The sequence below is a fragment of the Mustela erminea genome, chromosome 19, assembly GCF_009829155.1.
Source record: "Mustela erminea isolate mMusErm1 chromosome 19, mMusErm1.Pri, whole genome shotgun sequence".
Classification (NCBI taxonomy): domain Eukaryota; kingdom Metazoa; phylum Chordata; class Mammalia; order Carnivora; family Mustelidae; genus Mustela; species Mustela erminea.
In genome coordinates, this window is record NC_045632.1 from 47,170,054 (window position 1) to 47,194,958 (window position 24,905).

The window sequence follows — 24,905 nt, forward strand, 5'->3', positions numbered from 1 at the left end:
GACTAAGTAGTCATGCCAGACAAGAGTATTTCTGCTGTAGCGCTGGGCCTGCTACCCTGGACGTGGAGGTCTCCTCTCTCCTGAATTTCTCTGGCTCCTTAGTTCCGTATCGTCATGATCCTACCATCACCGCAGACTCTGGATGTTGTTCTTTGCTGCAAAAGGTGATTTCTTTCTTTCTTCTCTCTTTTTTTTTTTTTTCCCCAAGTTCTCAGCCAACAAGACTTCTCGATAGAAAACTGAGATGAACATCGAGCTCTGCGCTGGTACTGATGGGACTTTTTTTTTCTCCAAGATTTTGTTTATTTATTTGTCAGAGAAAGAGAGACAGAGAGCACAAGCAGGGCAAGAGGCAGAGGGAGAAACAGACTCCCTGCTGAGCCCGATCCCAGGACGTTGGAATCATGACCTAAGCTGAAGGCAGATGCCCAACCACTGAGCCACCCAGGCGTCCTGACAGGACCATTTGCAAAATCAATTATGTGAAAACCACCGTTGTCTAACGTGTCGTTTGAAAAGACACCTCTTCTTGAGAGAAACAGGGATGTGGACTGCCCACACAGAAGAGGGTCTCAGAGTGTTCCTGACCACAGGTACTCGGGCGCATCGCTGTGACTGCGGCGCTGCGCTTGGCTCTCCTTGCAGACCCTCTGCTCCCGGTAGCTCCGCAGGGCCAGCACCACGCCGGCCCCGTACAGCAGCACCAGGAGGCAGGCGAAGGTGGCTGCCGCCCCGTCCGTGCCCGCCAGCTGGCAGTTCATCCAGGTGAGACCCTTGCGGGCATAGAGCCTCTCTCGCGCTCTGCAAGTATCCGTGGAATTGATCTGCAAGGCCACGTGGAGGTAAATGCCGGTGCCCACGCCGTAGCTAACCGCTGCCAGGAGGCTGAAGGCGGCCTCTAGGAGGAGCCACTTCCCCGACAGTTCCTCGAGACTTTTGGCTCCTTGGAGTAAAACACTCATAGTGAGGACACCCAGCCCCAGAGAAACAGCCACGCCCCCGTAGATCAGGGGTGCCCGGAGCACTGTGTATTTCTGGTCCAGCTGCCGAACCTGCTCCAGCTCGGTGCCCTCGAATGGTGAGTAGTAGTTGTTCCCAAAGCCGCCACCACTGGTGAAGGTGGCAGTGAATCCAGCAAGGACAAAGTAGGAGGACACGACACACATGAGAACCATGCCATTCAGTATCACCTCCACTATCTGTACCACACCTAGGAGGAGAGAGATTTGGGATTTAACACCGACATCACTCACCCAGAAAAGTCTAGGTTAGACTTGAGAAGTACCGCCGGTGCCCTGCTTTTAAAGACACGATTTGATTCAGTATTAACATCCTTGGTTTTTGTTTTTTAAACTGATGTATGTATGGATAGAGGGATGGATTTTTAAGCAGCCTCCATGCTCCATATGGGGCTTGAACTCATGAACACTGAGATCAAGAGCTGTATACCCTACCAACTAAGCCCGCCAGGAACCCCAGTTTGTTTTTTTTTTCTTAATATTCACATGTTCAAAAACCCAAAATGCCACTCTGGAAACAATTTTGTCAAGTTTCTTAAAAAAACATATTTATATATATACGTACCGTGTGACCCTAAGACCAGACTCCTAGAGCACTTATCCTAAAGAAAGAAACACTGAAAGTCTACACAAAACTGTACACCTGAAAGCTCACAGGAGCTTTATCTGTCATTGCCTCTATCAGAAACCTAGATGTCTTTCCGTAGGTGAAGGGTCGGCAGTCGGATCCATCCATACCACGGGAAACTCCACTCAGCGGTCCAAGGGAAGGAGCTGCGGAAACACACGACCACTTGGACGGCTCTCCAGGGAATTACGATGAGCAGAAGAAAGCCAGTGTTAAAGGTTATACACAGTGTGACTCCTGTTATGTGAGTCTCAAAGCACACAATTTGGAGAGTGAGCACAGGTGCTTGTGGGCAGATGGGGAGATGTGGGGGAGCCCCAGCAACGTCCGGCACGGGAGAGTTTGTCGCTGATCATGGTGGTGGTGGTGACGTTAAGATATGTGTGACCGAATGGCACAGAAGTGTGCACACACACAGACACAAGTGCAGTACAGCCGGTCAAATCCACAGCTCTCCAACGTCAGTGTCCTGCTGCCGGTGCCGCGTTCCGGTGACGCAAGACAGGAGCCCCGGGGAACACTGGGTGGAGGGCGCATCTGTTACCATTTCCTGAATCTACAGTTAAAATTTTAAAGTTTTTTTTTTTTAAAACTAAACAATGACATAAAAAGGAATACACTGGGAAAAATCACTCCTGTCCCTGTCCATCCTGTTCTCTGCCCCCACCCACTTTCATTATTTCCTAATATAACTTTCCAGTGTTCCTTCATGCATATAAAAGCTGACTCAAATCTGCCTTTCATTCCCCCCTTCCCTGCTTTTCTTTTCTTTTTTTTTTTTTTCACCAGGAAGCATACCCCACACACTGTTCTGAGTCTTGTTCATTTACTATTCTAGGAGGTGTTTTCAGATCTGCTCCCACGGCGTCCACAAACTTCGTTATGTGGGCTCCGATGCCACTGTGGGGACAGACCGGTCTGTTCAGCTGACCAACACGTGGGCTGTTCACTTGGGGGTTTCTTATGCATTTAAGGAAACGAGAGGTGACTGAACAATGAGTATCTTCTCGTCCAAGATCAGCTTTCATTCATCACTAACAGAGGCCCTGCCTTCTGCTTAGGTGTACTTCTGGAAGAATGTCACCTGTCATGCCCCAGGGTACAGAGAATAGAACTCAGAGAGAAGCATGTGAACCTAAAGTGGGAACGCCAGGCTCCTGTCCCTACACTCCGCTGCAGGCGATGTGGCCTGACCAGAAGCCTCCCACACTTCACCTGACAAGGGAAAGTGGTGCCGGCCTGTCTTATCCCGCGGGGCTGGGCTGAGGCCCCGGTGAAAGCAAGTACATGTAAATATTTGGAAAGTCATAAAATGTGAATGCAAATGGAAAGTGATGCTACTCAGTAACGTTTAGACAATGGAAGGGGCTTAGTGAGAGATTTAAGAAATGAGACAAATGATGAGAAGTGTGGTTTCCCAGAAATCGGGAAGCCTCGCTAGTACACTGGGGAGTACCGTAACATTTAAAAACTGGGCAGCGAAGTACCAGTCTCTCTAACAGACTGAGGCACCATCTCCTGGGCCGGGTGGTCCTAACTCCTGCCGGGCCCACACGAATTCCTGGGATGTCCGCGGGACACAGCAGCCAAAGTCTCCGACAGTCGACAAGCTACATTCCTCTAATTTATATCTGAAAATAACATCAGATCAGAACTGCCCACTCACCACCCAGGCGCTGTAAGGGACTGGCCACTTGCTCCCCGGAGTAGAACAAGTGAATTGGCCCAAACATCGCTCTACTTCAGCGGGAGCACTTTTCCCCTGTATCCAATACCCTTCTCTGCCTTGGTTTTCCTTCTGCACGCAGGTTAACATCTTACCCCTGAAGGGAGACAGGAATACTGTCCTGCTACAAGATGGAGAAACCTGAACGCTTCCTCCTGGGGCAGATTTGGCCAAAACAGTGCAGTCGTGATCCATGCATGTATCTGCTGGGCTGAAATGAAATAAATCTAGATCTTGTCAACTACCCCCCCTGGATAGGACAGTTGAGAGGAATAATGGTCTGATGCCGGGTCCAGTGCTATTGGGTCTGCTGAAGGAATATGGCCACTGAGTATCATCACAGACCAGGCAGGCCTGGCCTGACTTAGCTATTAATATCAAACAGGCTCATGTATTTTCTTCTTCTTCTTCTTTTCTTTTTAAAGACTTTGTTTATTTATTTGAGAGAGAGCACGAGCAGGAGGAGGGGCAAAGGGAGAGGGAAAGGCAGACACTCCCCCCACACACACTGAGCAGGGACTCCATCCCAGGACCCTGAGATGGTGATGTGAACTGAAGGCAGATATTTAACCAACGGAGCCACCCAGGCACCCCCAGGCTCATGTACTTCTAACCTTGCTGTTAGGGCATTAAGATTCACAGCTCCCAAAAGAGAACAAGGGTGATTGCCAGAGCCAGCAGTTTATTCTGATGGTAGAAGGGGACAAGTCTCTGGAAAGAGAGCAGAGTGAGGGCTCTAGAGAGGGACGTGGAGACCAAAACAGACATGAGATTTTTGTTATTCATTATGGGGTCTTTTGGGGGGAGGCTGGTTTCGTGGCTGATCATGTAATATCCCGCTTAATTAGACATCTACTTCTGTGTTTGCACTGTAAATGTGAAAAAAGAGGGGAGCAAATCAAGTTTTTTATTTCTCTGAAATAAAACTGAAACGTGCAGTCAAGCTATGCTAAAATGGAAAATAAAATCTCCTTCTCTCCGGAAGCCAATACTCTTCATGCTTTCTTATGTATTCTTCAAGAAACTGTCTAATCATAGATAAGCATTTATTTCACCTTCTAAACCGAAATGGAACTCCCCTTTTAAATATGACGAGTTGCCTGTGTTTAAGGGTATACTGTTAAAAATGTGCTGTAAAGAGAAGCATCACCTCCAAGTTAAAATTTTTCTTTGGACTCTTTTTGGATTTATGTAAAGCAAAGATCATATTCACTTGTACCCAGAATATGTTGTAATGTTCCTGAAGTCACAATTTAACATGCAGTAAGAACCCATGAAGCCGTCTGACCAAAAGTGCATTCTTCTGTTGGGAAAGATTTTACATTCTTTTATTCTGGATGGATCCTGAATTCCAGATGTTGGGTTTAATTCTCCGTACAATGGTACATTTACAAGAGGTACAAAACACTTATTGAGTTTTCAAAGCCGTTGGAAGGGGCTTGTTAGAATAGCTTCTTTGCAGCCCACTGAATGAATCTGATTCCTCTTTGCTTGGCCCACGCCTACCTCCAACTTACAGGCGGAGTCTCCCAGCTTCCCTACACCCTGCCTGCAGAGCATCAAGGAAGTGAAGCCCTCAGTGTGGAAAAACTTTGGGGCTCATCTGCTTAAGACAGCTGTGTTTACAAAAGTTCAAGCCGGAATGTTGTCTCCGGTGTATGGGGCTTTCCACCAACTTGGAACATATGGTTCTTCAGATTCACGGGGTTATCTCCCTTGAGCTAATCAAAAGTGCATTTTGCTGCAGCCCGGGCCTTTTCCTCATGGGTCCTGACTTCCAGTTTTGGTCTGTTTCAGTAACTTTGACTTGCTCACCAGCAGAGGACTCGAGAACTTATAACCTCAGAGAACGCTGCTCCGTGTAACCTGGAGTTTCCGATGGACACCGATGTTGGCCCCCCCAGGACACCGATGTTGGCCCCCCCAGGACACTGATGTTAGCCCCACCCTCTTCAACTGCAGGCAAGTCCCATGGCCAAGTATTCCGTGAAAGACAGTGGTTCGGAGTAACTTCCACCGCTGACATTTGGCGGGTTGGCTTAAAAGGCCTAAAACTCCAACATCTCTGCAGGCTTCTCTTTGAGCTTCCTGACCTGCCGGTAACCTCGGATGGCCAGCACAGCCCCCAGAGCAAAGAGCCCGATGCTCAGGACGGCGAAGACCACAGCTCCTATATCCCCCCCGTGGAAAGTGCAGCTGAAGCCGCTGTACCCTTTGCTCTGGTACAGCGCCTCCCTCTCTCTGCACACCGGGGACGCATAGGCAGCCGAGAGCTGGTGGAAGTAGAAGTACAGAGCGGGGACATAGGCCCCCGCGATGAGCACGTCCAACGAGCCTTCAATCAGCAGCCATGGGGGGCAGTGCCACGGGACCCGCAGGACGCCCAGGAGGACAAGGAGGCAGCAGAAGGCCATGAGGGCTCCGCTGTAGGCCATCGCCGCAGTGACTGTGGGCAGCTTCAGCTGGTAGAACTGGATGTCCAGCTGCTGTGCTTTCTCCCCATCGGCGCCCTCGAAACCACTGTAAGCGCCTCCGAACTGGTAGTAGTAAATGCCCCCCAGGCTGGTGATGCCCGTGTAGCCCCCTGTGGAACTGTAAGACACAGAGCTGCAGGCCAGGATCAACAAGTTCAGGAGCACCTCCAGCATCTGGCAGCAGGCTGCAAAAGAAGGGTGTGTTACCATTTTGAGAGCTGCTATTTCGTATTCGGAGACGTCCGCCTCGATGCTCCTCTTCCCCGCGGTAGCTCACGCCGCCGCAGCGGGCTCTGGGTTCCGCCCCGGGAGGCCCGAGCTGCCCCAGCTGCGTGAGGGGCATGAGATGGGAGCGGGGGACTGTGGGCTCTGGAAATGCTGTCGGAGGTGCTCAGAGCTAAAAATAAGAGTAACCCTCAAGGGTGCCTCCCGCTGCCGGGGTGCAGGAAGATGGCGGGAGAAATCAGGCCAGCTCCCGACCGGAAAGAAAGGCATCCTCCATGGAAGGCGAGAACATTCTCTGCCCCAGCCCTTCCCTGCCAAAGAGACTAAGAAAGACCGATCTCCTCTCTAGATACGTTTTGTGGCTTGCTTCAGTTGGAAAGAGGAAACTTCTCCAAGTTTGAAGGAAATAACATAGAGCTTAAAAAATACAATGAAGTCGGAAAAAAGCATGGAAGTCATACATCAAAATGTTAACCATGGTTCACATATATTGGAAAGAGCAAAGATCAAGTTAATTAAACCCACAAGGTTTACTGAATTAAAGAAACGTAATGGGCTTCCCTGGTCTTAGATTTCAACTCAGTAAGTCTGTTTTACAATTTAACTTGGTTTTCTTTGGTTTCCCTCAAGAGCAAATCCGGGCTGTGATTCTTTTCCCAGGGCTAGGTTCTCTGGGGGACCCTTGGCTTCTCTGTCTTGGACAAGGAAAGAGCTCCAGCCTTTCTGCCCAAACTGGCTGCTTTCCTTAAAATCAACTTCATTGAGATATAACGGATACGGAACAAAACGACCCATGTTAAGTGTACAGCTTGGTGAGTTTTGACAAACACAAATGCCAGGTCTTCCGAAGCAAGATACAGAATATCTTCATCTGCCCAGAAAGTTCCCCCAAGAGACTGCTTGGGGTCAATGCCTCACCATCCTCCTCAGACAATCACTGGTCTGCTTTCTGCCATTAGGAACGAGGTTGGCCTTTCTAGAATTTCATGTAAATGGAATCATACAGTTATGTACTCTTTTGTGTGTGGCTTCTTTTTCCTCAGGATTCTATAAAGCTAGGTGTTCTGAGCTGGAAACTGTATATGCTGGCACAGTCCTGGTAGGTCAGTTGACTACGAGCAGACGGTCAGCAGCTCCCTGGTGGGTGTTTAGAGAACGGGATTTTGTGCCTGGGTCCAGCTGGTTTATGTATGAAGTCATGGTACCTCTATCTACACACTCTCCAGTGGGAATGACAGACTGTCAAGTATTGTCTTTACGCTCTTCACTCTCCTCCAAGATGCAGACGGCCTTACTGTCTTTAAAGGCAGTAAGTATAATTAAAGACTGTTGTCTTTAATTATAAAAATACTATATACTGATGGGAAAAAGTAAAGACAAAAACATATAATGTCACAATTACCTAAAATCCAACTATTTAAAAATACCATTATTTTTTCTTCTGGACTTTTATCATACATTCATCATTTTTTCTGTTACTTGCTTTTAGGTGAAGAACAGGGTCCTACTCTAGCCACTATTATATAACCTATTTTTTCACTTAAGAATATAGGAGGAACATTTTTTTTCTATCTCAGCAAATATAAATCTACTTTGTATTTTTTTTTTTTTAAAAGATTTTATTTATTCATTTGACACAGAGAGATCACAAGTAGGCAGAGAGGCAGGCAGAGAGAGAGAGAGGAGGAAGCAGGCTCCCCGCGGAGCAGAGAACCCGATGCGGGACTCGATCCCAGGCCCTGAGATCATGACCTGAGCCGAAGGCAGCGGCTTAACCCACTGAGCCACCCAGGCGCCCAATCTACTTTGTATTTTTAGAAGGTGTAGAGAATACCACAATGAATTTAAAAAATTCCAGTGTAAAGGACATTTAGGGTTTTCCCAATGTCTTGCCATAGCAGCCTCCCACTTCCACCAGTTTGCTGAGGGAGGAGATGAGTTCACTGATATGGAAAAGCAGTCACAAGAGACCTACTCTGAAGATTGGGGTGGAAATCTTCGGGTGACCTTTATCCAGGCCTGCACTGCCTGCTGGAGACAAGTTCCTGGTGTTCAATGGCTGTTTCTCTACATACAAGAATTATATACTGATGTGGGCCTCTGCATATCCAGAGATCTTTATAAGCCCTCAAGGGTTCTGACTTCTAAACCAGCCTTCCACTCTCTTGACTCAGAAATGATCTCTAGGTCCAAAGCCAGACAGCCGGAAGCAGTCAAAGCTAAATCAAGGTGTGTTTTGGTCGGGAGGCTCAAGTCCTGCCCTCTCCTCTTAGTAAAATAATCACAAAGGAAAGAAAGGTCAAGCAAGTAAACCATTTCAGGCCTTAGAGTTAGGCTCTGAGTTTCCACTGCAACTTTTTTATATAACAGCTGTGTGGCTTTGTTATCTTACTATACCTCTCTGAGTCTCATGAATTATTGAGCAAATTAGAAGCAACGAGGTTGTGCCAATACATGTAAACCAGAGTGTCGATTCTTATACCTGGATTGCCTAGAGCTCTTTAAAGGAAGTTCCAGAGAACCCCATAATTATGTGCATTATTGGAATCACCCTATGATACACTTTCAGGTACAAGTTCCTTGATTTCTCTCCCTTAGGCTGAGAAGTTTTCCCCCTTAGTCATAGGCAGCCTAGAAGAATTTCTCACCAAATCACGTGAGCTACAAGGGCTCACCGTGGCAAACCAGATTTTCTTCATTACTGGCAAGGCCAGGACGAATGCTTGGATGGGAACTCGGGGCACCACACTTGGAGCTGACACATATTATTTACATATTCTGCAAACTGCATGTTCTATAACATTTTTTTCCCCGGTTTGTTCTCAGTAAAACAGGGTAGAACAGAAATTGCTCACATAGCTGATATCTAATAAGGTAAGTACTGTTTCACGACGTGCGTGTATGTGTGTGAACCTGGGCCTTCAAGGAAGATCTATTTCTTCCTATGGATCTCAGGCAACAAATTTTATTATTTATTCATTTATTTATTTATTTATTTTTAAAAAGATTTTATTTATTTATTTGACAGACAGAAATCACATGTAGGCAGAGAGCCTCTCTCTCTCTGCAGGCTCCCCGCCGAGCACAGAGCCCAATGCGGGGCTCGATCCCAGGACCTCAGGATCATGACCCGAGCCGAAGGCAGAGGCCTTAACCCACTGAGCCACCCAGGCGCCCCTCAGACAACAAATTTTAAAAGACATCCTGTGGCATGAACTGCTACCAGGCTGCCCCCTCCAGGTGGCTTTCTGTCTCTAACCCAGCCCTCCCACGGCCGGCAGCTCACAGCTGGTTCTCCCTGCGGCTCCACCTGCTACCTGACACCCCAAGCATGGCTGCTCGCCTGGCCGCCAGACATCTGAAGAGAAGCACTGGAAATCTCGCTGTACCTTTCAGATGTGCCTACCTTTATTGGGGGGTTGGGGGAATGAGAACCTCATGCAGTTGTATAAATGAAAATGTTAGGAACCCAAAAGGGAAGTCTGCTTGAATTTTCACTTCACCAGCTCAGACCCCTTCCAGAACCATCAGCAAACAGTAAACGGTCACAATGCCTCCCAAATGGCTTACCTCTCCCAGTGCACAAGTATTTGCATTTATGGCAATCCAGGAGTCCTTCAGCCTCTGACTGGTAATACTCCACTTCCTCTAGTCCAGACCTGGGGTTCGAGGGCAGGTATCTCCCTGCAGTGGGTTCACTGTAACTGAAAACATACATGGCCATTAGAGGCTTCAAACTCAACAGCTTGTTCAATATTAGAACCCTGAACATCTCACGCTGGCATTAAGGAGACATTAAAGAGATGTGCAGAACAGAAACAGATTTTGCTGCAGCATTTCATATTCCAGAGAATTCTCTGGTTTAGGGGCCCCACAGGGTATCCAAACACTTGGCCCAACACTGCTAAGCCACCATGCCACACATCCCTATAATTCTGAGCACTGATTGGATGCTGGTTTGCCCACCTGCAGGAGCTATCTAACCAGGTAGCTGGGAGCCACCTTTGTGAGCCTAACTTTCCATTTCAGCATGGACCAGGCCTTCTTTAAAGCTAATTTACGTTCACAAGACTCTGATGCCCAGGCTGGCATTCTCTGCCTTCTCTTGTTACTTTGCAAAGGGCTGAATCCACAATAATCCTCTAGGCATATGGGTAATACAGATAACTCTGTGTGTCTTCCTGTCTCTCCCTTTTCCTCTGCTAGTTCTGGCACTTTCTTTCCTTCCCCAGCTTTCTCCAGCATATCCCGAGCTTTCTACCTGCTGGGCGCCAGGGATCCTTCCAGTGTTCTCATTATGGATCTCTGGGGTTTGAAATCCTTAAACTCTCATGGCTTTGGATAAAGTCCAAACTTTCAGCACAACACACAAGGCCCTGCTCATCTCTCTTTACAACATCACACTCAAAGACCCAACCATAGTGAACTGCTCCTCTCCCCTGGCCCCCCAAAAGATGACCTGCACTCCCGTTCTGCAGGTCACCGTGGAAGCTAGTTCTCTGCTTGGAACCCCTTTCATTTCCTCTCCCAGCCTTACCATTCTTGCTCCTTTTCTTTCTTCTTTTCTCGATTTTATTTATTTATTTGAAAAAGAACACTAGCGGTGGAGGAGCAGAGGAAGAGGAAGAGGGAGAAGCAGGCTGCCCAGGACCTGGGATTATGACCTGAGCCAAGGAAGATGCTTAACCTTAACTACTGAGCCACCCAAGTCCCCTCATTCTTGCTCCTTTTCCAGGACTCAGCTTCGAGGTCAATGTCCTCCAGGAAACCTTCCAGATCTCAGGCAGGGGGTCTGTTCTCTCCAAATCTGTTTCCCCTGCAGTGGCAGATTTACCTGTCAGTCTCCTACCAGACTGTGGACACTGTCAGTAGATCTCACCCATTAAGTAATGGAGCCCTGGCCCCTCCATCCTGCCCATTAAATCAAAGTTTACTGTGTGGAAGAAAGGCAGAAATAGTCTTTTGGTTTCAAACCACCAGCTGGCTATGAGCCAAAAAAGCAAAAGTAATCCCTTCACTCACCTTGGGTGTGGGGGCGGGGGGCAGGGGGTCATGGTGAGGGACAAGGATACTGATTTAAAAAGAAACCCAAAATGAAGCTCGGGAGCTACCAATGCAATGTGGTTTTGATCAGGAACACACAACAGCTCGTGCCTCGAACTGTATCTGGGTATAACCTTTGTCAGAGTTTGGCTCGTTGGTTTTAGATAATGTAACAAAAGCTCAGGATAACAGCTTTCCCGCTATGTGGACACAACTGGCAAGGGGACTGAGTTTAAACCTTCAAATCCTACAGCAGAGAGGAGCTTGACTCTACCTTAGAGAATAGAGCAGGTGTCCAAAACCAGAAGGCAGTCGGCACTCCAGTACCTACTTGTCTCCTTGCTGGCCTGGCACACAACCTGGGAATTCAGTAATATCTGTGGAGCTGGATGGAATGTTGGATGGAAAAAAGACCCAACTCCTGACGGGGCTGTGGAGTCTAGAGCTGACTTCCTCCTCTCCTCCCTTCCACTCCCTCTCGCAGCTCCCTAAGTCTTCCAGGATAGCATGAGGCTTTCACCTCACAAGACCTTACCAGAATCATCTGTGCTCTAAAAGGCAGGGCCAGCCCAGTTTGTTCATTCAGGGAGGTGGGATCTGAAACAGTCAGGGGATTTGCAGGAGGCTGTCCAGAAGACTTCACTGACAACGGTGGGCAATCTCTGCCCTTCAGTGGGGGGGAGTTTTAGGTGGATTCAGTTCTTTGGGTATAAGGGTAGCTTCTCCCAGCAGTCTGTTTTGAAATACATATACCCCTACAAGAGGTTACAGATTTAACTATTAACCCTTCACTGGGCTGACCTCATCAGACCCTGACGGGACTTTGGAAGGCTGGTTTTGGAACACAGGACAAGGGTCCGAAGCCCCACGGGGCGGTCCTGTGGGCCCGTCTCGGAAGGGTGGGGAGAGGTCAGGGAGGAGCCTCAGGTTAACCCCACCTACCTACCCTCCTTCCCACTCCTTCCCTCTCCGCTCCTGAAGTTTTCTCTTCCTCCTCATCTGGTCCCCGGCCCTGCCACTGCCAACAGGGGTGGTTTCTGCTTTGTTAATCGGGTTCGGATCAAGAAGTGGGGCACCTTAAGGTTTTCCTTCCCTCCCAGGTGTCCTCTAAGACCACAAAAGGGGGGAATGGCACGTTCTTCCTTGAAGCCGCCTTCCTAGACCATGGAGTCGGGCGCTGGAGCACCGCAGCGGGGGAGAAGGGGGAGTGTCTCAGACCCAGGCTTTCCGGGTCTCCATGTCGCAGGGCGCCCCGCAGCCCCACCTCACCTTGCCGGGCCACTGGCTCCGAAGCGCTCCTTCCTGTGGGGCGGTAGCTCCGGGGTTTCCCAAGGTGCGGGCCAGGGGGGCGGGGCTGCGTCCCAGGTCGGCCTCCGGGGTCTGTCCCGCGTCCGACTTTGATGGGACTTTTCCCAGACTCTCTGTTCACCGGCGCGAAGGTCCCCGACCCGGTGTCTGTCCTGGCGAGGGTCTCGGTGCCTTCCCCTGTCCCGGTCCCCGTCCCTCCGCTCGCCCCCGTTTCTCTCCCTCCGCCGGTCCCCGGATCGGTCCCGGTGTCGCTCGGGGTGGCGGTCTCGGTCCGGGCGGGGGTGCCGGTCTGGGTCCCGCTCTCTCGGCCGGGCCCGGGGCTCCCGAGCCCCCGACGTACCTTCCATGGCCAGTTTCCGTGTCCCCGCCCCGGAGCGACCCGAGGGCAACAATCTACCACCAGTTTCGCGGGCAGGTGGCCAAGCACCGGGGCGGGGGCGGAGGCGGAGGCGGGAAAGGGAGCGGGAGCGGGGCGGGACGCTCACCTGCACGCACGCGCGGCGGGCTCGGAGGGCGCTCACCTGAGCGCGCGCGCCGGTAGGGGGCGCGGCTGTGCGTGGCGGGCGTGCAGGCGCGCGGGGAGCGTGTGCGGGGCTGAGGGCCCGGGAAGGGGGTGACTCGCTGCTCTGCGCCCCGCTCAGCGGATACCCCTGCGCCCGCCGCGCCTAGTCTTGCCGGACGCGTCCTTTCCGTGACCCCGGAAGGTGGGTGGCATAGGGAAGCGAGCTCTGGACTTCCTCAGCCCCTTGGGTGCGCATTCCCGTCGCGTGCCTATCTAGTCACTCGCCCATGTTTCCTGCCCCTCCAGCCACCCAGCCGTGCCCCCCTGCACTTGCCCTCTCTCGCTTCCTCCGTCTCCCGCTCTCCTTAAAACGGCGTTGTTCAGGGGGCTTGAGGCCAGTTCATCTACTGCCAACAGTTTCGGATTTATAAACGTTTTTTAAAGTAACCGCACAGAATAGTCAGCTTTTCCTTTGCCAAGTACAGATGTTTAAAAACATAAAAACGGGGACACTTGGGTGGCTCAGTTGGTTAAGCGACTGCCTTCGGCTCAGGTCATGATCCTGGATTCCCGGGATCGAGTCCCGCATCGGGCTCCCAGCTCCATGGGGAGTCTGCTTCTCCCTCTGACCTTCTCCTCGCTCATGCTCTCTCTCACTGTCTCTCTCTCAAATAAATAAATAAAATATTAAAAAAAAAAAAAACATAAAAACGGGGGCGCCTGGGTGGCTCAGCGGGCTAAAGCCTCTGCCCTCGGCTCAGGTCATGATCCCGGGGTCCTGGGATTGAGCCCCAAATCCGGCTCTCTGCTCAGCAGGGAGCCTGCTTCCTCCTCTCTCTCTGCCTGCCTCTCTGCCTACTTGTGATCTCTGTCTGTCAAATAAATAAATAAAATCTTAAAAAGCAAAAACATAAAAACTGCCATCATTAGAGAAATACACGTGAGCAGCTACCCTGGCAGGCCGTGGAGACAGTGGCGAACTCCCATTGTGTGGCGCTTCCCTTCTAGCACGTGTGGGAAAAGAGAGAAAGGGCACTAAACGAAGAAAGAGACCATGTCTAAAATTTAATGAGGAAGGCAGGTTTCTTTCCTTAGACCTCAGAAGGGACCTTTGAGTTGAGTCCCGGAATGCAGCTTTGGGGATAGCTGAAAGAATGTGCCAGAAAGAGAAGCTAGGTAATACAGAGTGGGGATGTGGGATGAGGCTGAGGGGCAGAGCAGCCCGGTGTTGTAGGGTCTCCACAGTGAGGGGTTGTTTTCATTCTGAAAGTAATGGGAAAACATTGAACAGTTTGAGCAAGAAAGTGGCTTGCTCTGATTTAGGTTTTTATTATTGTTACTATTCTTTTTTTTCTTTCTTTCTTTTTTTTTTTAAGAGAGAGAGAAAGCGGCAAGGGGAGGGGGCAGAGGGTGAGAGAGAATCTTAAGCAGGCTCCACACCCACCATAGAGTCTGAAGGGGCTTGATCTCACGACCTGAGCCAAAATCAGAGTCAGACACTTAACCACAGAGTGGCCCAGGCACCCTTGATACATGGTTTGAAAAGATCACTGTGGCTTTTTTGTAGAGGGTGGAGGACAAGGAGCCAAGAGGAGATGCAAGAGATAAATTAAGAAGTTGCCAAAGCAACGTGAGCCAGGGGAGCTAGTGGCTCCGTTGCTGGTGAGAAGTGGGTGGATCCGGGTTGTGGTTTGGAGGAAGAACTTAAAGGATGGATTGGATGTAGGGGGGTGAGGGTGGTGGAGGCAAGTGCTTACTGAAATGGGAAGACTGGAGGGAACGGGGTGTGGGGCAAAGTAGAGAGTTCCATTTTAGACATGCTCAGTTTGAGGTGGCCATGATTCATCCAACTGTAGACGTCCAGCTGCAAAGGGACGGATGAATGAGTCTGGAGGAAGAGGGGGCAGAGATACTCTGTGAGAATAAAGGCGGTTACCTAAAGAGGGAGACGTTTAAATGCCAGGAGGACCTTGGGCTGAGCCCCAGGGAAATCTAACCTTTAGAGCTAACTCTAAAAGGATTAAGAAGTGGTGACTGCGGTAGGAGGAAGGGCTGCCGGGTGAAGTCAACAGGCCTACCTGCCAAACATCATCCTGCAGAAACACCGTGGGCCAAATCCTCGGGCCTTGCACAGATATTTACATGAGCAGCACCCTGTTCTGAGCCTGGGACAGCTGTGGCCTTCCAGGAAGTATGGTGAACAGGCAGACACGGTATGGTTAGTGAGATGGCAAAGCGCTGCTTCTCTCAGACCTTCCCTCTGGGCTCCTGGAACCCCTTTTTTGAATAAACCAACACCCTTACCATCTTACCTTTTTATTTCCCTTGTTTTTGTTTTGTTTGGCATCTTTACCTCGATCCACTACTTACTGGTTTGCTGTTAAAGGGTACAAATGACTCCATTTGGGGCTTTTCTTTTTTAAGGATTTTATTTATTTTTTTGACAGAGAGAGATTGAGAACACACACAAGCAGGGGGAGCCACAGAGGGGGAGGGAGAAGCAGGTTCCCCACTGACCAGGGAGACAGACATGAGGCTTGATTCCAGGACTCTGGGATCATAACCTGAGCTGAAGGCAGATGCCCCGAAGGCACCACATTGTTTTCTCTTTTTTAATTTAATTTTATTTTTTCAGTGTTCCAAGATTCATTGTTTATGTGACACTGGCCTGCCCTGACTCAGATCAGTGGTCTTCCAGTCTGCTGTCCCCCTGAGCAGAACACTGCGGGACACCCAGGGTGTAGCTTCCTGTCAAAAGCACGTTTGACCCTGGACCCAGGGCTGAGGGTCAGTGTTTTCTCTTTTTTTAACAGTAGTTCGCCCTTTGCTTTCTCTTCTCCCTTCACAGACTCCATCACTCTGAACACCAAGTCCACTCGGGCTGGGTGTCTGAGAGTCATCTGTAAATTTTCCCCATTCTGTGCTTAGTCAGGATTTGCTAAATGGAAGGATTGACAGATACATATTGCTTTTTTTTTTTTTTAAGATTTTATTTATTTATTTGACAGACAGAGATCAAGGGTAGGCAGAGAGGCAGGCAGAGAGAGAGGAGGAAGCAGGCTTCCTGCTGAGCAGAGAGCCTGATGCAGGGCTCTATCCCAGGACCCTGGGATCGTGACCTGAGCCAAAGGCAGAGGTTTTAACCCACTGAGCCACCCAGGCACCCCACATATTGCTTTTTTACTCCCTTTGGGATGCCTTGTGGAACAAGGGGGATCTGGATATATTTTTGTGGGAGGCTGTGGAAGAAAGTCTTTCCAAAGTCCAAGTGATGACTTAACTTTGCCACAAACTGTCTAGGGCAGATTGCCTTTTCTAAAACAGGTCACAATAAAATTTCCAGTCCCACATACTCTTCCAGAACCTTCCCACTGCCCCTTTAAGACGGAGAGTCTTTATCCCCAACACTGGGAGCATGGGCAGTCCTTTGCAATTGTCTGGATGAAGAGATTCAGGGCTGGCTACATAATTTGTAGGGCCCAGTGCAAAATAAAAATGTGGGGCCCTTTGTGTAAATATTATTAGGAATTTCAAGACGGTGACGGCAGAGTATTAAACCAAGTATAGGATGTTCTAAGCAAGGGGTCCTGGGTGACTGCACAGGTCACATCCTTTGAAGCTAGCCCTGAACAGAATGTGGCAAAAGGGACAAAATGGCTTCTAGGGCCTGTCATGAAAGGCCATGCAGCTTCCCCCTGGCTCTCTTGGACTGCAGTCACAGTAATGTGAGCAGGCTACATGAGAAAGCCACGTGTGGGTGATCTGCAGTCTCAGCTGAGAGCCCATGTCACCTGCCAAAGGCTGGGGAATGCAAGTTCATGATTCCAACCCTAGCCTTCAAATCACCTCCAGCCATTGGATCTTCCTGCTCAGTTCTTACTCTTACAAAGGAGAGATAAACCGTCTCCACTGGGCCTTTCCAAATTCCCGACCCACAGAATCCATGGGCATAGTAAATGGTTCTCTTATGCCTCTAAGTTGGCCGGGGAGCAGGGGATTGGATTAGCTACTCAGCAAAAGATAGTACCTTCCATGACTCGAGCTCACCTTGGCCTCTCCTTTTTCTGAGTAGGGAAATTTTTTGAATTGCAAAATATATTGCAGTTTTGGTTCAAAACATGCAGTTTATCTATTGGTCCCAATATTTGAAAAATTTACATTTATTTGTATTGATTTGTCGGTGTCTCTCTAGGCTGTCGACTGCCTGGAATGATGTTTTTGACAATATAATGGCCTGGCATTTAAAAGGTGCTCAATAACTAATTGTTGGATAAATTACATTAGTTCTTGTTGGTGAATCTGTGTTCTGAGAAAGATGACAGGGACCTTATATCTTCCATATCTTGCATAAGGTACAGGACGGCATAAGGGGCATTCAAAAGAAAAGTTTCCAACTATGTGTAATTTCTGATCAATCAATGAACTACACAAGTAAGGAAGGAGTCAGTAAGGTAGCTAAGTTAGAGCCCAGTGAAAATTTGATGGGCTTATTTAATTTTAGTCTAATGTATGTTCTTTTCATTTTTATAGAAAAGATTAGGAACCAATGCTCTGACCTCTCCTTTGCCTTCGTTGGAAGTATAAATTCTTCTGGTTATTCCACTGTCTTCCAGGAACCCTCGGACGGACGTTATGCATATGATGAAAGATTCCAAGGGCAGGAACCCTTTTCTGATGAAACCCCTGAATGTTCAGCCAAAATAAAGAGCACCAATAGCTGATGGCCAAAGAATGGAAGGGGTGTGTTCAAGAGAAATTTCCTGAAAGGTAAGATCAGAACTCTCATTCAGGTATAAAGTGGACACATGCTAAACATCTTATTTAACTCAGTCATCACTGAGGGACTCGGGCAGCTGTTACAACAGTTTCAAAAGAAAATCTGAAGAACACACCCAGGATAGGTCGGGAATAATGAGTGTGTGAAGGAGGCAAAAGTGATTGCTTGTCATGAGGGAAAGGACAATCAGTTGAGCCGTCACCAGACAGGAGAGAATTTGCATGTCTATAGGCAGAACTTTTTTTGTTTTCATGGCGATCGAACATCTACAGTTTGGTGTTGCAAAAATAACACAGTTTTCTGCTGAGGCCCAAACAGAAGGGCATTGCCGTCATTTAAACTGGGAAAGCTGCATGCTTAACGGTCTTAGAGATTTGTGCGTTTGGGGAAATGTAGTGAGGGGCTCTCCCTGAGGAGAAATAGTATGCGCTGCCTCTTCTGACTTAGCAGGCTCTCAGTGAAGCCTGTGCATCTGCATTTTTTAATAATTCTTTGAGGCACCCCGTTTGAGAACTAATGTATTCATGTAAATTCGTTTTCTATCCTAACTGAACAGGAACCTAATGTGAGACGAATCCAGACACTCACCTAAGTTTTTTCTTTAAAATAATAAACATTCCTCTTGGTTTGGGGTACATTCTATGGCATTTGGGGGCAGAGGGTTTATTTTCCCAATTCTGTTCTTAATTCTGAGTGGTTTCATGCAGCCGTCCCTATCAGGAAGACAGCCCTTCAGGTGTGTGAATCCACGGGTTACCCCTGCATATTCTCACGACGTTCTCCTGGCCCCTCTCCCTCTTAGAGTATTCCGTGCTGGGCGCCAGACTCCAGGCTCAAACTCAGGTGACAGGGACTTGCAGACAGTGAAGTCAGCCGCGAAGGCAGAGATGGCCAGCAGGGGGCAGCGCAGGCTCAGGCTGGGGTGTCTGCGCCATCTCCCTTTTTCTCAGCCTGAGCGTTTCCCAGCTCACCTGAGCGTGGGTGACTGTTTCTCCGATCACAGGTGTGATAGAAAACACACAGTTCAGTTTAGTTCAGCATTCCTTGAACTTTGCATACTATGTAAATGACTTCAGGAAGTCCCTCAACGTCTCTGTGCCCAAGTGTCCTTGTTGGCAGAATAGGGATGTTTGATGTTTAAATCAAGTAAATATGGGTAAAACACTTGAAGCAGTGGTTGGACATACTTAATACTACAAAAGTACTAGCTGTCATTACTGTCGCTGTTACTGTTTATCAGGTACTGTGGACTCCTAAGTAAATGAGATTTTTTTTCTTTTTTAAGATTTATTTATTTATATCAGAGAGAGAGGGTATGTGTGCACACATGCACACAAGTAGGGAGAGGGGCAAAGGGAAAAGAGTATCAAGCAGACTCTCCACTGAACATGGAGCCCTGCACAGGGCTTGAACTCACAACCCTGAGATCATAACCTGAGCTGAAATCAAGCGTCGGTCCCTTAACTGACTGAGCTACCCCCGTGCCGCCCGGACTGTCTTTGAAAGCTCACAGCTCTAGAAGGCAGAGAGGGAAATACACGATATTGCAAAAGAAAAGCTGTGCGTGAGTGTACCGAGTATGGAGGGAGGCAGAAGCAACCAAAAAATGGCTTGCCAGAAGAAGGAGTGCTTTTAGGAATAAATAAGACAAAAGGGTTTGGGCTTGGGGAACAAAGGCAGGGGGCAGCATTCCAAACAAAGTGGGGGGGCAGTGAATAGAAAGTAGGCAGGTTTGGGTAGCTTCAGCTTCCATTCCTTCCACTTGGACCAGCACAAGGAACAAGGGAGGAAGTCAGGGGGAAATAGGGGCAGGGACCAAATCGTGACCAGTCTTGAAAATCAGCCTTATAGACTTGCACTTACTGCTGTGGGTCTGGGGCCTCCAAGCAAGGGCGTACAACCTCCACTGTGGGGTAGGAAAGACATATTAGCACTTTAATGTGTGAATGTTATCTTTTGGGGAATTTTTTTTCTCTGTATCTGGTTTATAATATTAAGTAACATGTTAATACAATGGTATAATTTTAAATAAGTATATTTGGCCCTTGAATGACATGGGGGGGTGTAGTACCAAGCCCCTACCCCACTGGAAATCTACGTATAACTTTAGACTTCCCTAACACTTAACTACTAACAGCTTACTGTTGACTGGAAGCCTAATGGTAACGTAACAGTGCATTAACAAATGTTTTGTATGTTATACGTATTACATTCTGTATTCTTACAATAAAGTAAACGAGAGAAAAGAAAATGTTATGAAGGGGTGCCTGAGTGGCACAGTCGTTCAGTGTCTGCCTTCAGCTCAGGTCATGATCCCGGGGTCCTGGGATCGAGCCCTGCATTGGGCTATCTGCTTGGCGGGGAGCCTGCTTTTCCCTCTCCCACTCTCCCTGCTTGTGTTCCTTCTCTCGCTGTGTCTCTCTGTCAAATAAATAAATAAAATCTTTAAAAAAATATTACTCAGAAAATCATAAGGAAGAGAAAACACATTTACAGGGATGTACCATATTTATTGAAAAACATCCCATGTAAGTGGACCTGCACAGGTCAGACCCATGTTCAAGGGTCAGCTGTGTTTGTATATTGGGGTACATGCTAGCTTTATGACTTCAGGTCCTGCAGAGCCACCAGAGATGTCTTTTAATCATGGAAGCAATAGTAATAATATTCCAGAACGTCCTAGAAGGCGAGCTAGCCCACACTGAGGCCTTGGCACTGGAGACGACAAGGCGTGGACTTGAGTGATACGAAGGAGGTGTTTAGTTCCATCAGCCAATGAGGAGCAGGTGATCTGTAAGTGGCCAGGTGGCCAAGAACTTGGGGAACAGAATGTCAAATGCTCGATGAAAAACAAACACTCACAGAACATCAGGTACCCAATGACTACCAGATATTGGTGCAATAAATTTTTTTATTACTTTTTTTATTACAGAGAATTCAGTAAATCCAAGATTAGAAACTTTTCAGTTGTATCTGGACTGTAAGTGACCTTCACTAGATCTTGGGAGGAGGATGATTCCTTCTTGCTAGGAAGGAGCCAGACTGCACTCGGGTGAGAAGATAGGGGGCAGGACCATTGGAGGGAGGAAGGGGAGAAAATTTTCCTAGAAGGAAGAGACTTAAGCATATCTATAGGCTCAAGAAAGAGGGGATTAATAATGGACCGAAAAATAGAAACAGGGGCATGTGGGTGGCTCAGTGGGTTAAAGCCTCTGCTTTCTGCTCAGGTCATGATCTCAGGGTCCTGGGATCTAGCCCCGCATCGGGTTCTCTGCTCAGTGGGAAGCCTGCTTCTTCCTATCTCTCTCTGCCTGCCTTTCTGCCTACTTGTGATCTCTGTCAAATAAGTAAATAGAATCTTAAAAAAAAAAAGAAAGAAAGAAAGAAACAGCTTCCCCAGTAGCCTCCCCAGGGCCTGGTCCCCTGGCAGTATTACTCCACTTCTTCTCACCAAAGAAACCCCTTCTCTTGTTGTACTGCTTATTTAAAATGGCTAAAAACCATGATCTTTTTTTTTTTTTTAAGTTTTATTTTTATTTTACCTTTTAAGATTTATTTATTTATTTATTTGGGAGAGAACAAGAGAAATCACAGAGGGAGAGGAAGAGAGAGAAGCAGACTCACCGTTGAGCAGGGAGCCTGATGCAGGGCTCTATCCCAGGACCCTGAGATCATGACCTGAGCCGAAGGCAGATGCTCAACTGACTGAGCCACCCAAGGCATCCCTTAAGTTTTATTTATTTATTTTTTAATTTTTTTTTTAATTTATTTAACAGATAGAGATCACAAGTAGGCTGAGAGGCAGGCAGAGAGAGAGGGGGAAGCAGGCTCCCCGCTCAGCAGAGAGCCCGATGCGGGGCTCGATCCCAGCACTCTGGGACCATGACCTGAGCCAAAGGCAGAGGCTTAACCCACTGAGCCACCCAGGCGCCCCCTTAAGTTTTATTTTTAAATAATCTCTACAGCCAGGCTGGGGCTCGAGCCTACAAAACTGAGATCAGGAGTCTTAGGCTCCACTGACAGAGCCAGGTAGGCACCCCAAACAAGCATGACTCTTACGCAAATGGTGAAGTGTGTGTCAAAGCTTTATTTAGCCCTTTTTATTTATTTAGCTTAATTTATTTATTTGGATTGTTTATTACTAATGACAGAAAAGCAGTATGAGAAAACTGGTCCAGAGGCCTATGGGAGAGACCAAAGTATTTCCAGCTAGTGAAAGACAACACACCAAAAGAAGATGGTCAAGTGGGCTCCCACACTGGCTGCTGTCTTGTAGCAGGTGAGGAATAGCCTCGGTTTGCCCAGGACAGTCCTGCTTTTAGTACTGAAAGTTCTTTGTCCTGGGAAGTCCCTCCATCCCCAGGCAAATGGGAACAGTTGGTCACCCAAGCTGCAGGACCATAAGCTATAAACTTTAAAGTTATTCTTTCTACTAGACAAAAAATCCCTTTAATCTTTTGTTTCCAAAAAGCATTTGCAGTCGACCAATCCAGAAGAGCATCGAAGTTTGTAGAACCTGAGCCCCTATCAAGAGCCAGTGATAAATCAAACAAGAGGACTCTACTCCTAGAGAATCAGTACTTTCGGTGTGGGCCTGTCTCCCAGTGCTTCTTAGAACATTGAAGACACGCAGTTATCTCTTGTCTCATTTCCATGTGTTGAATAACTTTTCTTAATACTCTACAAAATAAAACAAAAAGTAGTTTCTATACCTTATCCCCAAGGTTCCTCTAGAAGAAAGAAAATTATCAAGGGCAGGTTGAGTCATCAGAGCCTGAGGGATACCCCTCCCTCCATGTAAGCTGTCCCCATGCATAATTAAGAATCATCCCCCTACAGTAGCCACCATTTCAAAAGGCTGCAAAAGGTTTAGCGCTCAACCCCTCAAGCCCCTACCCAAAAAATAAGTTTTAGAACCCAGGCAGGATAGAGTTCAGGCTCCAGGACTAGGCCCACCCAGATAATCGAGGATAATTTCTCTATTTTAAGATTCTTAATCATATCTGCAAAGTTGATTTTGCTACATGAGGCAGCATAGTCACAGTTGCCAGGGAGGAGGCCGTGGACTTCTTGGAGGGGCGTGTTATGGGACAGAGATTCAGCAGTCCTTTGGCTGGGTGGTTCATGAGCCTCCTGTGAGGCTACAGCCAAGAGTTCGGTTGGGCTGCAGTTATCTAGGCTTTAATGGGGCTCGGGGATCTGCTCCAAAAGTCAGCCACTCACGTGGTGGACAAGTTATCGCTGCTGCTGTTGGGGGCGGGGGCCTCAGTTCCTCTTCATTGGGGCTGTCCAAAGGACTGCTTGGGTATCAAGACATGGCAGCTGGCTTTCCCCAGAGCAAGAGATCCATGAGACCAAAGTGGAAGCTGCAGTGTTTTTTATTTTGACCTTTGCCTTGGGAGTCACATGCTATCACCACTTCAGTGGAATCATTGGTTACGCAGGTCAGCACTTATTGCCTGTGGAAGGATCATGTGAGGCCATGACCACTGGAAGGCAAGGATCACTGGGCTGTTGTGGAGGCTGACTATCCCTAATGGGTGTTATCTCTGGTTTTTTTTTTTTTTTTTTAAAGATTTTATTTATTTATTTGAGAGAGAGAGGCGGGGGGAGCATAAGCAGGAGGAGCAGTAGGCAGAGGAAAAAGCATTTTCCCTGCCGACCTTGATCCCAGGACCCTGGTATCATGACCCGAACCGAAGGCAGATGCCCAATTGATGGAGCCATCCAGGTGCCCCATCACGAATCTTTTGATGTACGGTATCCTTAAGAATTTTCTCAGGGGCGCCTGGGTGGCTCAGTGGGTTAAAGCCTCTGCCTTCGGCTCAGGTCATGATACCAGGGTCCTGGGATCGAGCCCCACGTTGGGCTCTCTGCTCCGCAGGGAGCCTGCTTCCTCCCCTCTCTCTCTCTGCCTGCCTCTCGGCCTACTTGACAGAGATTTCTCTCTCTCTCTGTCAAATAAATAAAATCTTAAAAAAAAAATTTAAAAAAAAAAAGAATTTTCTCAGATTGTGGAAGCATTTTCAAAGCATTCTTTGATTTTAGGAAAAGTCTATAAATGCATGTATATGTATTAATTGTAAAAGTAATGCAATATCATAAAAAATAACCCTTCATAATTATAAACTTTCTTTTTTGCACAGTCTATTAAAACTTTGCAGAAATATATACATATATGTGTATACTTATAAAATATGTGAAATATATTTTAATACTGTTATAAATATAACACATACCATTTTGCAATATGATGAGGAGGTTGAGTGTTTGGTCAGTGGAGCCAAATTGCCTGGGTTCAAAGTCTGATTCCATGACTTACTAGCTATGTGACCTTGAGAAAATAACAACATTGCTATGCCTCATTTTTCTTATTGGCAACATGAGGATACTAATACATCATAGCTGTGAGGATTGAATGAGTTAACATATTTAAAGTGTTTATAACACTGCCTAAGACTCTATGTCTTAGGCAGTGTTATAAACACTTTAAATGCCAAGTGAGAGTTTGCCATTGTTAACGTTTCTCTTAGCATTATGTCACAGAACACAGTTTTGTTGTAAAACAGTATCATGGGGGCTCCTGGGTGGCTCAGTGGTTAAAGCCTCTGTCTTTGGCTCAGGTCATGATCTCAGGGTCCTGGGATCGAGCCCCATATTGGGCTCTCTGCTCAGCGGGGAGCCTGCTTCCCTCTCTCTCTCTGCCTGCCTCTGTGTACTTGTGATCTCTCTCTCTGTCAAATAAGTAAGTAAAATCTTTAAAAAAACAAAAACAAAAAAAACCAGTGTCATGACTTTCTGGGGAGGAAAAAAAAAGATATGTGGAATTCCTAACCTCTGGTACTTCAGACTGTGAGCGTATTTGGAGATGGAGTCTTTACAGAGGTAATCAAGTTACATGATGTCATTACAGTGGGCCCCTAATCTAATGTGACTTGTGTCCTTATTTAAAAAAGGGACATTCAATGGGAAAAAGAGAGTCTCTTCAACAAATGGTGTTGGGAAAATTGGACAGCCACATGCAGAAAAATGAAATTGGACCATTTCCTTATACCACACATTAAAATAGACTCAATGGATGAAAGACCTCAATGTGAGAAAGGAATCCATCAAAATCCTTGAGGAGAACATGGGCAGCAACCTCTTCGACCTCAGCCGCAGCAACTTCTTCCTAGGAACATTGCCAAAGGCAAGGGAAACAAG

General features: G+C 47.7%; 1 protein-coding gene and 1 long non-coding RNA gene across 4 annotated transcripts; one reads left to right on the forward strand and one right to left on the reverse strand.

Annotated features, from left to right (window-relative positions):
• Positions 1-381: 381 nt before the first annotated feature.
• On the reverse strand, positions 382-12,901 carry MARVELD3 (MARVEL domain containing 3). Of its 2 annotated transcripts, none has more exons than XM_032324378.1 (3): positions 12,385-12,857; positions 9,643-9,776; positions 382-1,210 (listed from the first exon to the last, which is right to left on the reverse strand). In XM_032324378.1, the coding sequence occupies exons 1-3, from the start codon at positions 12,768-12,770 to the stop codon at positions 573-575; spliced, it is 1,158 nt and encodes a 385-aa protein (XP_032180269.1). In that variant the 5' UTR covers positions 12,771-12,857; the 3' UTR covers positions 382-572. The 2 variants fall into 2 exon arrangements, with proteins under 2 accessions (XP_032180269.1, XP_032180270.1); XM_032324379.1 differs by lacking the exon at positions 382-1,210 and adding an exon at positions 3,907-6,032 and having other exon boundaries at positions 12,385-12,901.
• On the forward strand, positions 12,858-23,306 carry LOC116579267. Of its 2 annotated transcripts, none has more exons than XR_004281198.1 (3): positions 12,858-13,127; positions 17,539-17,692; positions 22,174-23,306. It is a non-coding gene; the product is annotated as an uncharacterized LOC116579267 (long non-coding RNA). The 2 variants fall into 2 exon arrangements; XR_004281199.1 differs by lacking the exon at positions 12,858-13,127 and adding an exon at positions 15,567-15,712.
• Positions 23,307-24,905: the final 1,599 nt, after the last annotated feature.

Bases quoted from the DNA above. Each gene is read 5' to 3' on its own strand.
- MARVELD3 (XM_032324378.1), bottom strand. From the start codon at position 12,770: ATGGAAGGTACGTCGGGGGCTCGGGAGCCCCGGGCCCGGCCGAGAGAG. The intron at 9,777-12,384 runs GTGAGGTGGGGC...GTATGTTTTCAG, and splicing joins GGAGCCAGTGGCCCGGCAAG to TTACAGTGAACCCACTGCAG. The intron at 1,211-9,642 runs GTAAGCCATTTG...CTCTCCTCCTAG, and splicing joins ATACTTGTGCACTGGGAGAG to GTGTGGTACAGATAGTGGAG.